Source organism: Sesamum indicum, linkage group LG9, assembly GCF_000512975.1.
Source record: "Sesamum indicum cultivar Zhongzhi No. 13 linkage group LG9, S_indicum_v1.0, whole genome shotgun sequence".
Taxonomy (NCBI): domain Eukaryota; kingdom Viridiplantae; phylum Streptophyta; class Magnoliopsida; order Lamiales; family Pedaliaceae; genus Sesamum; species Sesamum indicum.
The window spans coordinates 3,184,807-3,202,287 of record NC_026153.1 but is presented as its reverse complement, the minus strand read 5'-3'; the positions used below and the strand labels follow the sequence as shown (position 1 = coordinate 3,202,287).

Sequence of the window (17,481 nt, the reverse complement as noted above, 5' to 3'; positions counted from 1 at the left end):
ACGCCGGTCCTTCCCCGCGACGCCAGCCGTTGCGCGCAGCGGCGGCTGCGGCAGCGACCGCGTAGCTCCTTGAGGAAATACGGACGGAGAGCGAGGCTCCAGCTCGGCAACCGGTTCTGGCGAGCTCGCCGACAGAGGAGCCTATCACGTGAGGCGTCCCGCGGGGGCACGTGCCTGCCATGAACTACCAAAACTGGTTAGGCAAGCGATTCTGTCTTAAGTTGGGATATAAAGATCTGTTTGGCGTTTCCGTTTTTGTGGAGTGGAAAGGGAGAATTGTTTGTGGCCACAAGATGAAAGAGAGAGAGACAAGGAATTGACGGAAATGCCCCTCATTTTGAGGTTGGGCTTTGATTTCCCGCTCAAATATCTGCTAGACTGTTAGTGGCCCACATTTTGTGCCAATCATTTGAATGTATGAGAATGTAAAACGACATTCGATGCCGTCGGGACTCCTGAGCTTTAAACAATCTTATGCCCTGGGATTGACCGGTGATGTTATTTTTATAACGTGCGAATACTTTAAAAAATTATTTAGTATAAAATAAGATGCATCATAAATATGAAATTTATATATTCGAAAATAATTAAAAAAATGATAATTGGACACGTCTATTTGTATATTTGATATGTTTTGAAGACATTTTAAATAATTTTAAAATATTTTCAGTTGTTTTTTTTAAAAGAGAGCTTAAAGTTCAATGAAAAAGAAAAATATTAATTTATTTTCGTCAAATTGAAAATTTTAGGATGAAATTACTAAAAATTTAGAAGATAGTCATTATAATTAACTACTTTGGATGACTAAAAAGTTTCCATTGCATTCTTCTCAAACTAAACTAATTATGTATGTTTTTAAGCAACATTCGGTTAAAGATTTAAATGTACACAAGCTTATTTTATGTTTTATCTTAATATTTTTTTATTACATATTTTCATTTTATGAGAAATTGAGAATATTTAATAAGAAAATATATTATATATAGTTGTATGAGTACTCTATCTTATCGTCTTTTTTTAAATTTTTCGTATCGCCGTGTTTATGTTGTATCATATTCGAGACACGTGTATATGCATGCATCATAGGTTATGAGCATTAGCTGTTTCATTAATTAATTTGAGATCTAGTTATAGAATCTTGTTATTATGTTGATGAACTTTAACTTAGGCATTAAAAGATTTCATATATAGATTGCAATAGCGGATTGAAATACATTTTTGGAGCAAAAAATTCCAGTTGGGGCTTATAACTGTATTTATTCAATGAACAAGTGCATTAATAATGTTTTCATGTGCACCAACGTTTATGAAGTAAAGATATTTTCTTTGTGAAATCGCATCATATGTGCAAGAACCTCTGGACTTTGACAATTTAAGATATGGAAAATTCTAATTTGGACCATACCCCATAAATATGCATGATATATGTATAAAACACTTGATCAAAATTGTATTTAGAGGGTATTAGCTAAGTTTATAAGTTTTTCAAAATATTTTATACATTTAGAAATAATCATTGATTGAACAAAGAAAATATCAATTATATATCTATATTAATATTCAACTAGTACGAATGTATATATATATATTTGTTCAAAATTTAGGTCATAATTCATTATTTTTTATTATAAAAAGATTATCTAATAAATTTTTATTTGGAATTAAACTAATATGTACTATTTATAAAAGTATTTTAATTTTTTTTAAAGCAAAATATAGAAAGAAATAACGACTTATTTAATTATAATAGTATTATGCCAATTTTAATCATTTTACAATTAAAGATCTTATTTCGCCTAATTAACACCCTAACATCTTATAAAAACATATTTTAAAAAACTTAGCGAAACACCCTATTAATGCAAAAGGAATATGAAAAAATGTCCAATTTATTGATGGGGACATTTTACAAAAGTGTAAAGGCAGTCAATCTAGTTAGCTCGTTGAGCTCTACTCTAACTAAACCCAACAAAAAAAAAGAAAAGAAAGCACTACTCTAACTGAACCACCAAAACAAGATTAAAAAAACTGTAAAAACAGCCGATCTACGGGATTACTCTAACTTCAACAAGTAGTTGCTCTGTTTGACATTCATACATTATACAAATGTGCTTCCTTTACATCTTTTGGCTTTCAATCAGTTTCCATGGACATCAAGTCTTTGATGCTAATAGTGGATACCTCTGGGTCTCTTGAAGTAATGATCCCACTCATGCGCTTCTGTTGTTCCAAATGTATAATACTTCCAACTGCTCTCTGGATCAAATTCAGCACTCGAGTTTCTTCCCTCTCTCATTTCTTTTTTCAATGACTCTATCCTCCCAATAATTCCTCTTATTGCTAAATCAAACGCGTCTTCTAGTTTCTTCAGTCTCGACTTTGGATCAGCGTAGATCACACTTGGGATCAGCTTTATCACCTCTTCTCTCATTGATGACACTTTGGATTTTGGGATACGAGACAGCACCCCTTCGATGTTCACCTTTTTCTGTTTCACATCCTCCTCTGATATGAGAACGGAATATGAGTCGTAATCCTTAGGCAGATGCCACAGGTATTGCACAAAAGCAGAACCAGGGTTGAAGAAAACCGGAATACAACCAGCTACAATAGCATCAAACGTTGATCGCCTTGTAAACGAATCCCCCGGAGGCTGCAAGCAGAAAACCGAGTTCTCAAAGAGTCTCATCAAATTAACCGGTTTTAAGCAGTTATGCTTCTCGTCCTTGCATTCTATCATCCGGCATTTTCGCCTCACAGCAGTGCATTGGGCCATGATCTCTCCTCGGATTGAGTCCTCCATGTTGGGACGAGGAGCACCAGCAAAGCTAAACAGAGTCTTCCGTTTCTGTTTCCTCATCTTATTCTGCCATGCAAAAACTTGTTCATCGCTTGATGGGTGGAAATAAGTCGGGTAAGGAATTGCAAAGTCGTTCTGGTCCCAAGGGCTCGACTCAATTGTGACCATCGTCACGTTCTGAGACTCTGGCAGCAGCATGAGGTTGTTGCCCCACCCCGAGTCATCATTGATAGCCCTCCGGAAATCCCATGTTATTCGACCAGCAACCAAGAAATGATCCCTTCCTCCCATCACATTCCACTCCGGCTTTCCTCTCAGCCACTTGAACAACTCATGGGCATCACTATCCTTCACCGAATAGCTGTAAGAATCCCATAAATATCGTGAAACGTCTAGACCCGCATAGTACGGTACGTAGATCGCATTAGCCATCGATGAATCACTCGTCAGGCATTCATACTGCTTCATAATACTGTGGAATATGACATCCAGAGAGAACTGGTGAGTCACATACCAACCCGTAGGCTGGAAGAGCCTTCGAGGATTCCCCAGGCGTTGCCCCAATCCTCCATCGACGAAATATTGGCACATATCATGCCACTTGTTCATCAACCCGCATTGCTTTATATAATCATCGTTGAATCGACTCGGGATGTCGTGAACGTAGATGTATCTACCGTCGCATGATTTCTGTGCTGCTCTTGGTTTCTCAACAACATTTCGTTCTTCTCCTTCTTCTTTTGGTAACAACGGTTCCAGTTCCTTCTCCAGAGCCGCAAGATCCTCAATTCCATCATGCTCTGTGGCTCTTCGCTCGTGATCCGTTACTGTCACATTCTCTTGCTTATGATTCACATCAGAAAACACAGTAACATTAGACTCGGGAAAGGAATTCGAAACGGGATTTTCTTGGCTCTCGGGAATGGGATCTGAATCCAAGGATTCATCGAAATCTTCCTGCTTCTTTGTGTCACCAGACCTGGAAATGGAATTTGAAGCCAGGGCTTGGAGGGAGTTCTCTTGTTCATTTTGAGAAACGAAAGAGACGACGGAGAGAGAAGACCAATCAAATCCATAGAGCAAGAAATACCAGAGAACGAACAAAACACAGATGAGGAACCAAAATTTGTTCCGAAACCTTGCAAGAACATGGTTTTCCATGATCGAGTGATGTCAATTCTTCTGTGGAGCCGTCTCATCAAATTCTTGCAGCATTTTTCATCACGGGGGAGGAAGAAATGTATTCGGTCCAGTGAGAACAAAATCAGCACTTGATGTGTTTGTGCTTTGCTCCGAAAGGAAAATTTGGATTGCAATAATGCAGTGAACGTGAATTCGATCGTAAGGATTGATAGAGATGGGAGTGAGACTGTTAGAGGAAAAACGGTGGGTGAATGGTTGGAAGTTAGACAGTTGATATTCAGTGGTGGTAGCTGAAATGGCAAAGTTATTTATATCAAGAAGTATTAATTATTTTTATTAACGGAATATATCATGCAAGTAAAATTTAAATCTTGAGAAAAATGCTACTTGTATATTATTTCTTATTATTCGTAGATTATAGTGTAAGCGAATTTTAACAAAATATACATATATTATTTACTAAACAAAAATATAAACATATACTCGTATATCATAACAGTTATTGAATATAAGTAAATTTGGGAGCAATTCTTAAATTTTTTTAACATACATACATAAACTAAATAATATTACTATAAAAAATAGTTTATTATTGTGAAATAATTAATATGTTTGTATATTAAGTAACAAAGTAGCACATGGTAATATTTTGGTGAGATATTCCATTAATGCATTTCTGATTCTATAATTGAAATTATTTGGCGTTTTCGTCCTTTAGCTTTTTAAAATAATATTTTGATCCTAATTTTATTTTTTAATTTTCAGGAATTTATTTATTTTTTGTCGGAGTTCATCATTCTTGTTGTAAATGTATGTGACTCTCACATGATATTTTAAAATTTGGGCTTTTGTTCCTATTGACCAATTTTTGTGAATATTTTATTCTTTAACTTTATAAGATAATATTTTTTATCCTACATCTTTTTAAATTTCACATTTCAGTTCTTTTCTCATTGGAGTTCACCCTTCTCGCTGGTGGGATTGAACTCCGGCAAAAATTCAAGAATAAAGCATAACATTTTAATAAAATGCATATATTTCTCAAGTTGAAGAGGCAACGTATATATAATTTAAACTATCTCATAATCTCCAACAAAAAATTCCACTAAACACAAAATCAGTGGACATTTTACAAAAATTGGAATGTGATTGGCGTAAATGAAAAGCTTAATTATGGGGCAAAATGCATTATCCTTATAAGTTGTAGGCAATTATATTGTATAAATTAAGTTTAACATGGGAAACATGAATTGGAAGTTTTACAAGAAATACAATCATTGTCCTCATGCAAAACAACCGCATTAAAAATAAACCATCCATGAGCTTCATTCTCAAAGTATTCTCCATTCCTTGCGCTGCGCCCAACATCGACCACTCAATCTCATATTCATTCTCTCTCTCTCTCCCCCCCCCATCATTATTGATTCTCCTCTCTCATCCCTCTCCCTCTCTCCCCGCGCAGCCTTTTGGTTCCGATGGGCAGGACTCCGTACAACTCTCCACCGGAGTCCGCACTTCCGATCAAAGTCCAACCCCGCGAGAGTCCCTATCCTGTGCCCCACCCTCACGGCCAGTACCATGGCTATCCTCCGCCTCTGCCGCCGCAGCACCTCCCCCCGCCGCGTTACTACGCCCCCAAGAGATGGTTCCCGTGGCTGATGCCCACCTTCATTGTCGCCAACATTGTCATCTTTGTCATCTCAATGTACATCAATGACTGCCCCGCTCGCTTCCGCAACTGCACCGGCACCTCCGTCCTCGGCCGGTTTGCGTTCCAGAGCACCCACGAGAATCCGCTGCTTGGCCCCTCTGCTTCCACGTGAGTTTACACATATATATCTCGTATATGCATAAAAATTTGATAAAAGTTCACTTAATACTTTATAAGTATATAATATCACAAGGTGTAATCATTAATGCGTATTATAATTTTCTATCAAAATTAAATAAATAAACATGATAGTTATACTCAAAGCAATGTATTTACAAATAATATTGTGAAATTCAGTGCAATATAAAGAGGGAAAAAAAAGCAAAACATTAATTCTTTTTTTTATATAAAGTTAATTTAGTTCATGCACATAATGTACACCGAGACAGTACTCTACAACCCTCAGTCTTATATATAGCTTTACACACAAGAAAATTGATCATTTTAAAATAAAAAATGCTTATTTTCTATTCTTATTCTTTAAAATTTAAAATTATTAATTAAACCTCCTTGTGCTTTCTTTGGATGATTATCAGAGATAATATTTTTGACTAAGATATTTTTAGTTATACATTAAACGCCAGAATATTTTGTTAGAACATATTTTTTTCCGTTCAAACTGTTAACTATGGGGGTGTGGATAGTAAACGAAACGAAGATTTTCGAATAGTGTCTCCATATTAGTTGAGACAAGGTTATGCATGATTATTTCCTAGCTAGTATACATGTCTATTTTAGTTTAAAATTGTGAATTTCTACTAATAATTAATCTTTCTAGCTATTATATGATACTTAAGAAGAATAATTAATTATGCGATGTTAGTAAGTAATTATGTGTGTGAAATTTTTAGGCTTCTTTCACTTGGGGCTATGGATGTACAAAAAGTGGTGCAACAGCACGAGATCTGGCGACTGGTATCTTGTATGTGGTTACATGCCGGAGCATTTCATGTTTTCGCCAATATGTTTAGTCTTCTATTTGTTGGCATTCGACTTGAGCAGGAGTTTGGATTCTGTATGTCTTCTACAATTCTATTCTTTACTCCCTCTACCTTTTTTATATGTATTATGCATACAAAATAATTTTGAAATATGTACCATTCTGATTAATTTAAATATTCTTCTCATATTTATTCATATGCATACAGTGCGGATAGGTTTGCTCTATCTTATATCTGGAGTTGGCGGGAGTTTGATATCGTCTTTGTTTGTACGCGACACCATTTCTGTCGGTGCCTCTGGTGCATTATTTGGTTTGCTTGGTGCTATGCTTTCCGAACTCTTTGCTAATTGGACAATATATGAGAATAAGGTATGCATAATAAAAAGCCGTATATTAATATTATATTCGACATGTTTTTTACATGAATATTATATATTTTTTAAGATTTTTTTTTTTTTTTTTTTGGATTGATGTATATTGATCAGTGTGAATCATTGTTGAGTCTTCTCATCATCATTCTAATTAATATGGCCCTTGGAATCCTTCCTCATGTGGACAACTTTGCTCATCTCGGAGGATTTTTCACCGGATTCCTACTAGGGTTTGTGCTTTTGCTTCGCCCTCAATTTGCATGGTTCAATGCTCGAAATTCTCCTCCTGGTTACGTCACAAAGCCCAAACCCAAGTACAAAGCATATCAGTGTATCTTGTTGATTATTTCTATGATCATTTTGGTAACCGGGTAAGTTATAGTTTTTCTGCACTTTATGCAACACTTGCAGAAAATTTATGTCTTTGTAATCTTTTGTGTAGGTTTATTTGTATTTTTAGTCCTGTAATTATATTCTTTTAGCACTGTAGTCATATAACATGTTATGATTGTAAAATATTTCTTCACCTTTTTATAGTCTCACAATTTTGGCCAGAATTTTAAAAGTTTTGGTCAACTTTAAAAATTACGGGCAATTTTGTCCTAAAATTATGAAAATTAAAAAATATAAATGACTATTTTGCAATCATGATAAATTAGAACTAAAGTGTCAAATAACTCCAGGCCTACTCAATTATTTAGATAATCATGTAATACAATTAAAATGTTTCAATATCTAGCAAGATTCTTGCATTTTTATAGAAAATTATAACATTTCACTGCCAAATAAATTGTTATCTAATTATTTGAAAAGTGGAGTATTACATAAATGTAATGATCAATATCGTTCGATGCAGATTTACAATTGGACTGGTTTTACTGATGAGTGGGATTGACGGAAACAAATATTGTCATTGGTGTCACTACCTCAAATGTGTCCCTACACCACTATGGACTTGCGATGCCAAATGCTCTGTAAGAGAATTTCCCACTCTATATATGTTTGCTTTCTTATTGTTTATCTTATTTTTGTTACTTCATGCAATTTATGTTATTGGCTTCATGGTATATAAATATTTTAAACAATGAAACCAACTTTCTATTAAAATTTTTTTTGCAATTTTAGTCCTACTGTACGTATGTGGGGTGGCAATTTTAGTTTTGTACAAATTCATTTTGATAATTTTATTCTATAATTTTAAAGAATTCGCACATTGAAACACATAAATGTGTGAAATTTGCTAAAGTGGCCAGAAAAGTGCACGTGATATGCACGTAATAAACTAACTTAATTGGGTGTACTGTGCCATTCTTGTCCTCCAATGTGCGATAATTTTCAAATTATTATACAAAATTGCCAAATAAATTTGTATGTGACTAAAATTGCCAAATAAATTTGTTTTATTTGGATGTGACTAAAATTGCCAAATAAATTTGTATGTGACTAAAATTGCCATGTCTCATTACTTACATGACTAATATCATAATTTTCCTACTTTCTATTAGTGTTCCCACTATTTTAAACTTTTATACAAAAAATGAAAGTCGAAATCCATGGTGAACAAATTTTGCCTTCTTAATTTCAAATTTTCCACATTATTTCTTCAAGTTTAATGGAGCGATAATCTTTTCATAGAAGTTGATGTATGATTTCCTAACGCTTTAATATTATTTGTATCTGCAGTCGCACCAATATGAGAATCAATTAAATTTGAAGTGCTTGACAAACCAAAAAACCAGGTCCTACATATTGGAGAATAGCAACAACTCCACGATGATTCAAAAGCTATGTGCTGATCTTTGTCTCGAATAGTTTTTTAGATCATAATTCTATTTCAAAAAAAAAAAAGAATTTATTTATTTCTTTTTTTAAATTTATTACTGGATATTATTCTATATTTAATGAAAACTCAACAGGAAAGATATTATTTTTGTGCTTTCAAATATGATGATAGCATGCATAGTTATTTTTTATTTCTGGTTTCGTTGTAGCTTAATTAGTTTTCAACGACTTAAAATGCTTGGACTTACGCACGAGGTTCTAGAAATAGTTGCATAACCTTTTCTTAAATGTTAACTGGAACACTAGATGAGGGTGAAATTGTATTTCTACCATAAACTTATGGGATAACTATCTCACTCTCTTGTGAGATTTTGTATAATTACACTAAATTTTTTTTTATTTTGAAAAATTACATTTAGTAATTATCTCTGACGTTTGTTTGCATCCTAAAAATAAATTCATTAATTGTAGGTCAAACAAATTTTTTCTAATCAAACTAAGAGTGAAAATGTACTTTCTCACATGTATTAACGTGCGTGAAGGTGTATAAGTTTGATCAGAAAAGATTTGTTTGATCAATAATAAATCAGTCGAGATTAAATATGAATTTTTATTCAATCTTTTTGCTAATATTAGCAAACTTTGTGAATTTTATCTAACAAAAAGATCTATTTGTTAGACAAAAGCAAACGTTAGAGGTACTATATATAATTTTTTTTCAACTTAGAGAATTTTACGTATAAAACCTCCGGAGAGGGCAGTGTTATTGTCCCTTACTAATACTATATCCTTCATGCATATACGGCTTCATGTAATTTTTCTACGATATTTCCAAAACTAGCTACATTGTTAATTTATATTCTTAAGTTGCAATTAGTGAAATTGCAATAAAGTCATGATAATGATCACATTTTTAGTATAGCAAGTTTGCGTGACAAATATAGAGAAATTGTAACATTCCGTATCTTAAGTTCAGTATATTTTTCATTCAATTAGTTACAAGATACTCATAGTTATGATTCTATAACTTACAAAAATTCTTAATTTTAGAACTTTCGGCGGATTCCACTAGTATTTTGACAGAAAATTCCATATGGTTGTTATCCAAAAGGCTGAACAGTTAGCTGCCACGTGACCTTTTCTCAAAATTTATAATTTATGAGACTATTAATATAAATTTTATAACTAATTAGACAAAAAGTACATTGACCCTTTATTATTGTAAATGGCAAGACCTCCATTTTTTGTTTCATATATCATAAAGTGATAGATTATACAGGTTGAGAGGGTTTCATAAGTTATTGTTTGCCATAGGTGACACAAATTCTTTTTGTTAAATTTTGGATTAAATACAATTAATAACCTTAAAGTATCCACAGTTTCAAAGTTCATTTTACCCTTATAAAAATTATTTTTTAAAAAAAATTAAAGGGATTTCTGAAATGCCAAATCATCCTTTGTCAAAGAATTTTCTAATTCTAGTTTTACTTATTGATCAAACTCTTTTTATTATCGTAATTCTAAAGTACTTGGAACTCACAACTTTTTAGTTTCACTTAATTATCGAACTAAATTAAAAATAAATTTATACATGCATATATATTTATGGTAATTATGTGTCTGTATAAATTTATTTTATAACCTAGTTTGATAAACAAGTGAAACTAAAATAAAATGTCCTCAAGTACTTTAGGATTATAAAAATAAAAAAAAGTTCAATGGACAAGTGATACTAGAATTAGATAAAATTTTGACAAATGATGATTTTGACATTTTAGAAATTATTTTACTTATATTTTAACAAAATATTTTTGTAAGGGTAAAATAGACTTTAAAAACTTAAGAATTAAAGGTCAAGTTTCCCCCCCTTAGCCCCTAAATTATTATTGATGTAATATTTATTTTCTAACCTAATAAATATAACACTTACTCCATATATTTAAAATTTTGGACAAAATTGCTCTTATATTATATATAATTCAAATAATTTCTTTGTCAATTAATTTTGCATTTTAAGTTAATTGATTTTTTCTTAATTAGCAAACTATCTTTTAATTATAATAAAGTAACATGTAATTTGTGAATTAAATAGTTTGAATTTATTATATTTTATTGACTCAAAGTTAAGTAATAAATAAGTATAAAAGATGCACAAAAAAAATTCATTTTCAATATTTTGTTAATTTGGTAATAAAATTAAGTTATTAACTATTTATTCTTTTAGATAAAAATGAGTAATTTAATGGTTTTGCGAGTATTTGTTTTTAAACATGATAATATATTTATATCGATTCATTTTTATAAATATTTAACTTTTGGTTATTAAGCACATATATTTGTCCATTTCATTTAAAAAGCATATATGAATTATTAATTATATCATATTTGTTGTGTATCTACTATATATATATTAATTTGTACTCCACTTTTAATTTAAATTGATCTCTTATTAAAAAAATTAATTAAAAAGCAATTTGGTGAGAATTGAATGTATAAATACTAAAATATATTAAGAATAATATAATTATCATTGCACGAGGGACAATTTTGCTCAACCAAAGGGTAACTAGTTGAATAATCTATGCAAATGAGAGGTGTTAATTTATTTCATCACGATGATCAGTTTTTGCGATTAGAATATCGAAAGATTTATATAAATAAAATTAAGTGGAATTTATCTTAAGGTTAGAAAAATAAACCATTAAAATATAAATCAATTTACTTTGTTCGTGTTATTGTTATATGTTAAAAATAATGACATATGCTATTGTAAAGAGTTTCTACACATTTTCTTTGCCCAAGTTTTTATATACACAACAGATTTTAATAAGACGTTTTAAAACCAAAATTATTATTTTAAAGGGAGAATTACATTGTTTTCCCTCTGAGGCTAAGGATAATTAACTTAAATATTTTATAATTTGAAAAATTATATTTGGTACTCATGATGCTTATTCTCGTCTAATAAATAAATTATTATATTAATTAAAATTTATCAAATTTGTTGATATTAGCAAAATAATTGGATAAAAGTTCATATCTAATTCAAATTGACTTATTAAAAATTTATTAAAGACCAAACGAATATTTTCTTACCAAACTACTCTTATAAAATATACCTCTCACATGAATTAGCATGCCAATAAGTAAAAGGATAAACAAAGATTAATTTGGCTTACAGTAAAATAGTAATAAATCAATTGAGAATAAATATGAATTCTCATTCATTTTTTTTACTAATATCAACAAATTCAACGAATTTTGACCAATAAAGTAATCTATTTATTATTGAAAGCAAATATTAAGAGTAATAGATATAATTTTTTAAATCACATGAGATCGAGGTGTAATTAAACAAAATCTAAAAAAAGAGATGTATAATTATCACCTTCAAATAATATTTTTGGAAAATGAGGGAAACAAATAAAACATCAAACACAACCTTAGAACCTCTTGTGACGTGGACGTGGTCGTCAACCTCATTTTTCTGCCTGTAACATATTCCATTTGTTGTGTAAAAATTCTGAAAACTTCTGATCGAAAGGAAAAAAAGAAAAGGAAAACCCAAAGGAGTTTCGTAATATTGGGTAGCATTTCCATATTTGTTTTGTGTTTCCAACTGTGGGTCCTTACATAAATTCAGGGTGCTTGCTTTGTAATGTCATTTGATTCTAGTTCTGTCTCTCACTCTAATTTGTGATATGTTAGATGATAATAATATATAATAGTCAAGGGTTCTAGCATTCTTCTAGCTCTTCGTTGCTGCGAGAGGGGAGGAATCTTCTGCCTCGTTCAATCGGGCATCACAATCAAAGGTGAAATATCATTTCCTTTTTTGGTGGGGTGTTGGGGTTGGGGGTTTGTAAGTGAATCTCGTTGATTTCAAGAATTAGAGAAGAAAAATATCTTTTAATTGATGTATAAGAATAAAAAATAGGAATTAATTAGATTTTCTTTTTCTTCTTTTCCTCATCTGATGTCAATTTGGAAGGCATTGGGTTTGCGGAGAATCAGGTTTTGAGGTTTAGAAGAGTTTCTCTGGATTGGGATTGGCGAAGTTCTTTCCTTGTTGGCCTCTTTCGGTCTACGGTTCGGGGTTTCGTATTCAATTCAATTTCAAACTGCGATTAAGTTTATGATTTATTTTTCAACTGGAATTCAGGTTTTGGGTTGGCCGAAATTGGTGTAAAGTTTTGAAAATTAATTTGAACGAATCATGACTTGTGGAATCACATATTTGACTGTGTATTTGGGAAATCTGAATTTGAGTTTCTGTCTTTCTGTCAATTTTCCTGTACAGTTGTGGTGTAATTACATTGTTTATTTGGAATTTGAGAGCATCAGACTGAAAAATTCACTGTCCTCCTAATCTGTGGACAAGAATAGAGCTGATTAAGCTTTGCTGTTGTTTCTTTTTCTATGTAATTCTGAAATTGAGGAAATACATGGGCTTGGGTGGGGCTCTGGAATTAAAAAGATTAATTCAGTTCGAATGAAGGTTTTTATAGTTTGGTCTTTAGTTCTACTGCAGTGTCATTTAGTTGAAACTCCTGGAAAGAAGGGATAGGAGTTAGTAATTTATTTGTGATTTCAATTGAAATAAGTGCAGGCACCTTCCCTTACTAGCTTTGAAGTTGTGATTTGAATTTAAAATTTTTCTTTGAGAGTTTTTCTCGAGATCAGCATTAGGTGATTCGATATTAGCTCTTTAACACTTTGGTGTTGCTTTTAAACAATTGGCATATGTAAACATGTATTTACAATTGGATACCTGGACATATATTAGAATGTTCAGCATGCAAACTAATGCTTCCTTGTGTCGATTGAAGTCATTGAGATTCGCTCTAGAGCATTCTTGTTGTACATATATCTGATTACTTTTTACTGTCGAAAGTAGCATATCCAGAAGTAAAGTCTTCAATCCACGTCCGAAACCAGTCCTGGCAATTGGTATTTTCCTGATGAAATTCTATAATGGCATTAGCTAAAAAATGCAATTTATACACTCATCAACTTTTTTTACGTTTCTGCATTATGTTATCAATGAGGACCTGAAGAACTGAGTGGTCTTTACTAAAATTTGAGCAGCACGTGCAAGTAGTTGATTGGCACATGTATTCTAATTTATACCACTAACTATGTGCAAGTTTATAATCCAAATTAAGTTTGACTGTTCCAACATTTGTTTAAATATACTATCGTTCTGATTGGTTCCATGGATCCAAATGCTAAACACGGAGTACTTGATCGGTATTTTGAGCGTAGGTAGAATTGAGTCCTGAATGAAGGAAAATCCACATTTGATTAATGTATGTTGTGCATGCACCCAACATGCATGTATATATTTTGTCTTTCATTTTTTTCCATCTTCATATGTGAGGGGAGGATGCATCTAACATGCCTTTGGAATTATAAGGCTGCAAATGGTCAGTACGCGAGGCAAGAAAAAGACTGCTAGCTCAAATAAAATTCTCGAGGAAAATGACGCAGCTGAAAATGGTATAGCTGGTCCACTGACAGTTGATGTGGAAGAACCCAAGATGGATGCTCAATTAGAAGATAAAGTAGAACTAACAGTTGAGGAGGCAATAAATGAAAAAGATGAAGAAATGGATGGCGGAAAAGAAAGTGAAAAAGTGGCGAAAGTAGACAATGATGATGACAATACGATATGGACAGAAATGAATAGTTATGATGTGGCAGAACTAGAAAAAATTGCTACTGAAGATGATGAAGTAGATGATGATGAAGATGTAATTTGGGAAGATCATGAAGAAGACTTTGAAGAGGAGAATGAAGAAAATGTTGCTGACGACTATGAAGTTAGTGAAGAAGAAGCAACAGAAGAAGAAGACGGTGAGGATGACATCAGCGAAGAAGAAGCAACAGAAGAAGACAATGATGAGGATGAGATTAGTGCAGAAGCAGCAAAAGAACAAGAAGTTAATGAACAAAATACTCAAGAACAAAAAGAAATTGCAAAAGGAGATGGAAGGGAAGCCAAATCAAAAGAAAATGGAAATGAAGCTGATCGCCATAAGACAGGGAAAGTGGAAGGAAGTAAGCATATCAAGAAATCCAGTGAAAAAAGCAGAAAGGTGAGAGCAGGGAGGTTGAAGAAAGTGGAATTAAGAGATAAACCAGAATCATCACGCAAGAGAAAGGTGAAGAAGAGAGTGGACAGCATGGGTATGATTTTCATGTGCAGTTCTAAGACGAAGGATGACTGCTACCAGTATAGGGTTCTTGGCCTGCCAGAAAGCAAGAAAGATATTGTGGAAAAAATTTATACTGGGATGCGACTGTTTTTATATGATGTTGATCGAAAATTGATGTACGGGATCTATAAAGCAGCGGGACCGGGAGGTTACAACATCGAACCCAAGGCCTTCAAATCACAGTTCCCATCTCAGGTTCGTCAACATTTTTGGATGATGTGTTATAACCTTTTTCTATCCTTAGCCATATTTTTGAATGGTAGACAAATTTCTTGAGAGAAGAGTCAAATACCTGGCAAGTTGGTAAAATATGTACCATTATATCCAAAAAAAAATATATATATTAGTAAGGAATGAGAAGCTGAGTTAGTTTTGCCTGGGCAGCATGATACATATCTAACCTATATTGGAAACATGACCCTGATAAAAACCTTGATTTGTTGATTCTGTGATATTTCCATGAATCAGGATCCTCTGCTCTTCTTTACTAGAGATGAGATTCTGATCTTTTGGTGGCAGGATTTATTTTTATAAATTATGTCTTCATGCCTTCTTTAAGGCCTTCATTTAGTACTCCTGTAGATTCTAAACGATTGCTTTTTGGAAAGAAAACTCCTTACAATTGTTGTTAAACCAGTAACTTGTCTTCTCTTTCCTATTAGGTGCTTGATCATTGCATTCCATTCTTTTTAATGGCTACTATAGGGTGATATTAAAAGTTTTCCTTTCCGAGTATTACCATTTTCATTGGACATAAGATGTTGAATTGTTGTGATAACAATGATAAGGAGTGGGTAAAAAATTAATTCAGGGAGTTCGGTGAGTTTTTCTTATAATCTGCAATATGATTTTCATAGTGAAAAATGGTCAAGTCTTTTGCCTGCTCTACGAAAAGTCACATCCTGTAGTCATTGTCACTAATTTTTGCTACCATATGAGAACTCATATGTGAAAATGGAATTTTTATTTGTCAATAGATTGTCTATGATAAGGTTGAGCTAGTCGGTTACTTGTGGCCTCATTGATAACTTGTCATCCTTTGTTTCTAGGGTTATTATCGTTTATCAGAACTGCTTGTTTGGCACTTGAAAAAGATGCCGGACTCCGTTTTTACTTTAGGTCACAACTGCAGTCTTCTTCCAGTCATTTAAGAAGGTACTGTTATTTGATGCAAACTTGAAGAAACAGTACTGTCAGGGGATTGCTTTAGGATTAGATATCATGAGTGTAATCTGAAAGACATTATTGTTTAGTTGAGTCTCTGGTTCAGGGAGATGGAATGAATAGAATTGGTGGTACCATAAAGCATATGATGAATGTATTATTGTTATCATGGCCTATTATAAAGTCACAAACCATCATGAAAGCCATAGCATATTGCTTAGAGATGATTTAGACAGGTCCAGTATCAAATTATACTTTAATTTAGTTGATGATGCTGAGGTCCAGGTCTAGGATTTGAGTAAATATGAAGAAAAGGCATCCAATAAAATATCATCAGAATTGCTGGTGCATTGTAGAAGCTCTGGAGACCGAAGGCTAGATTTACCCACAGATGCATACTATATGTCCATAGTCAGTAATGAAAAGATTTGAATGACATAATTTGCAGCACAAGTACGTGGAACCAAGTTGGATTCACTTCCGTGCATTAGTTATTCTCTCCTCATAAGCTGAACCCCAATGATTTCTATATTTTTAGATTAAGAGTATAATTGAGTATTCATGTGCATTCCATCCGTCATGCACATGACAAAAATCTGAATCTTATTGGAAAAGGAAACCCAAATATAGCACAGGACTTGATGTTAAGAAATCTGAGTTCAATGTTTAGTTTTTCAGAGTAACTGAGGAAGTGTTTTTTGGTTGAGACTGATGTTTGAATGAGATTTAAACACAATGCAAAAGCACTTGACATAGTTGGAAATCCCTTTGTAATTATTTTGTTTTCAAACACAAGGATTTATGATGGGCTAGAACTTCATAGCAGTTCTATGCAAAGTAAGTAAATAATATAGCTCCCTTTCAGTCATTGGAATTCCCTTTCTCTAATCAGCTCCCTGATACTTATACACCTGCAAAAGACATGCTAATAGGTAGTTTTCCTAGTACTGTATATCTTTGATGTGTGCATGAAGTGAATATGAGTCTTTGTATCACTATAACAATGGCGTTGAGAATTACATCTGAAAATTTCAGTTAAGACCACTACTTGTTACTTGTGTTGACAGCACCACCTTTCCACTGACAAACTTACACCTTTTTTAGTATGGAACTCCCAAGTTAACATAGAAAAAAAAAACTCAAATTCTAATGGTTCGGTGGTCAACATCTAGTCACAGCAACTCATATAACCATGTAAACTGCAACTCCCAAAAAGCTAGATTGCTGGCATGTGATTAAATCCTCGAGCAATTTTTCCTTCACAGCCATATATTGCCTTGTCATGAAGGAATATGCTTTAACTCTACAGCATTCACCAAATCAAGAAAGTTGCTTTTACATAGGGATCT

The 17,481-nt window shown here is 32.8% G+C and overlaps 4 protein-coding genes across 5 annotated transcripts in view; 2 read left to right on the top strand and 2 right to left on the bottom strand.

Moving 5' to 3' along the window:
• The window catches only part of LOC105170422 (PGR5-like protein 1B, chloroplastic), a 6,211-nt gene extending 5,936 nt beyond the window's left edge, over nt 1-275 (bottom strand). Inside the window, exon 1 of one of the 2 annotated variants that reach the window (XM_011091180.2) lies at nt 31-275. In XM_011091180.2, the coding sequence (XP_011089482.1) occupies nt 31-181 (151 nt within the window). In that variant the 5' untranslated portion in view covers nt 182-275. The remainder of the gene's footprint in view (nt 1-30) is intronic. The other variant, XM_011091179.2, reaches the window with a different exon arrangement.
• On the bottom strand, nt 1,870-4,235 carry LOC105170421 (probable xyloglucan galactosyltransferase GT12). Its single transcript, XM_011091178.2, has one exon. The coding sequence runs from the start codon at nt 3,959-3,961 to the stop codon at nt 2,168-2,170; it is 1,794 nt and encodes a 597-aa protein (XP_011089480.1). The 5' UTR covers nt 3,962-4,235; the 3' UTR covers nt 1,870-2,167.
• LOC105170837 (RHOMBOID-like protein 2) lies at nt 5,238-8,852 on the top strand. The gene is made up of 6 exons (XM_011091758.2): nt 5,238-5,762; nt 6,506-6,669; nt 6,803-6,966; nt 7,083-7,339; nt 7,825-7,942; nt 8,652-8,852. Exons 1-6 carry the CDS (start codon nt 5,419-5,421, stop codon nt 8,778-8,780), a joined length of 1,176 nt encoding a protein of 391 aa, XP_011090060.1. The 5' UTR covers nt 5,238-5,418; the 3' UTR covers nt 8,781-8,852.
• Nucleotides 12,213-17,481, top strand: part of LOC105170420 — a gene marked incomplete in the record, with an annotated part of 11,305 nt that continues 6,036 nt past the window's right edge. Inside the window, 2 exon segments of the mRNA XM_011091177.2 lie at nt 12,213-12,565; nt 14,167-15,163. Coding sequence (XP_011089479.1) covers nt 14,174-15,163 — 990 coding nt within the window.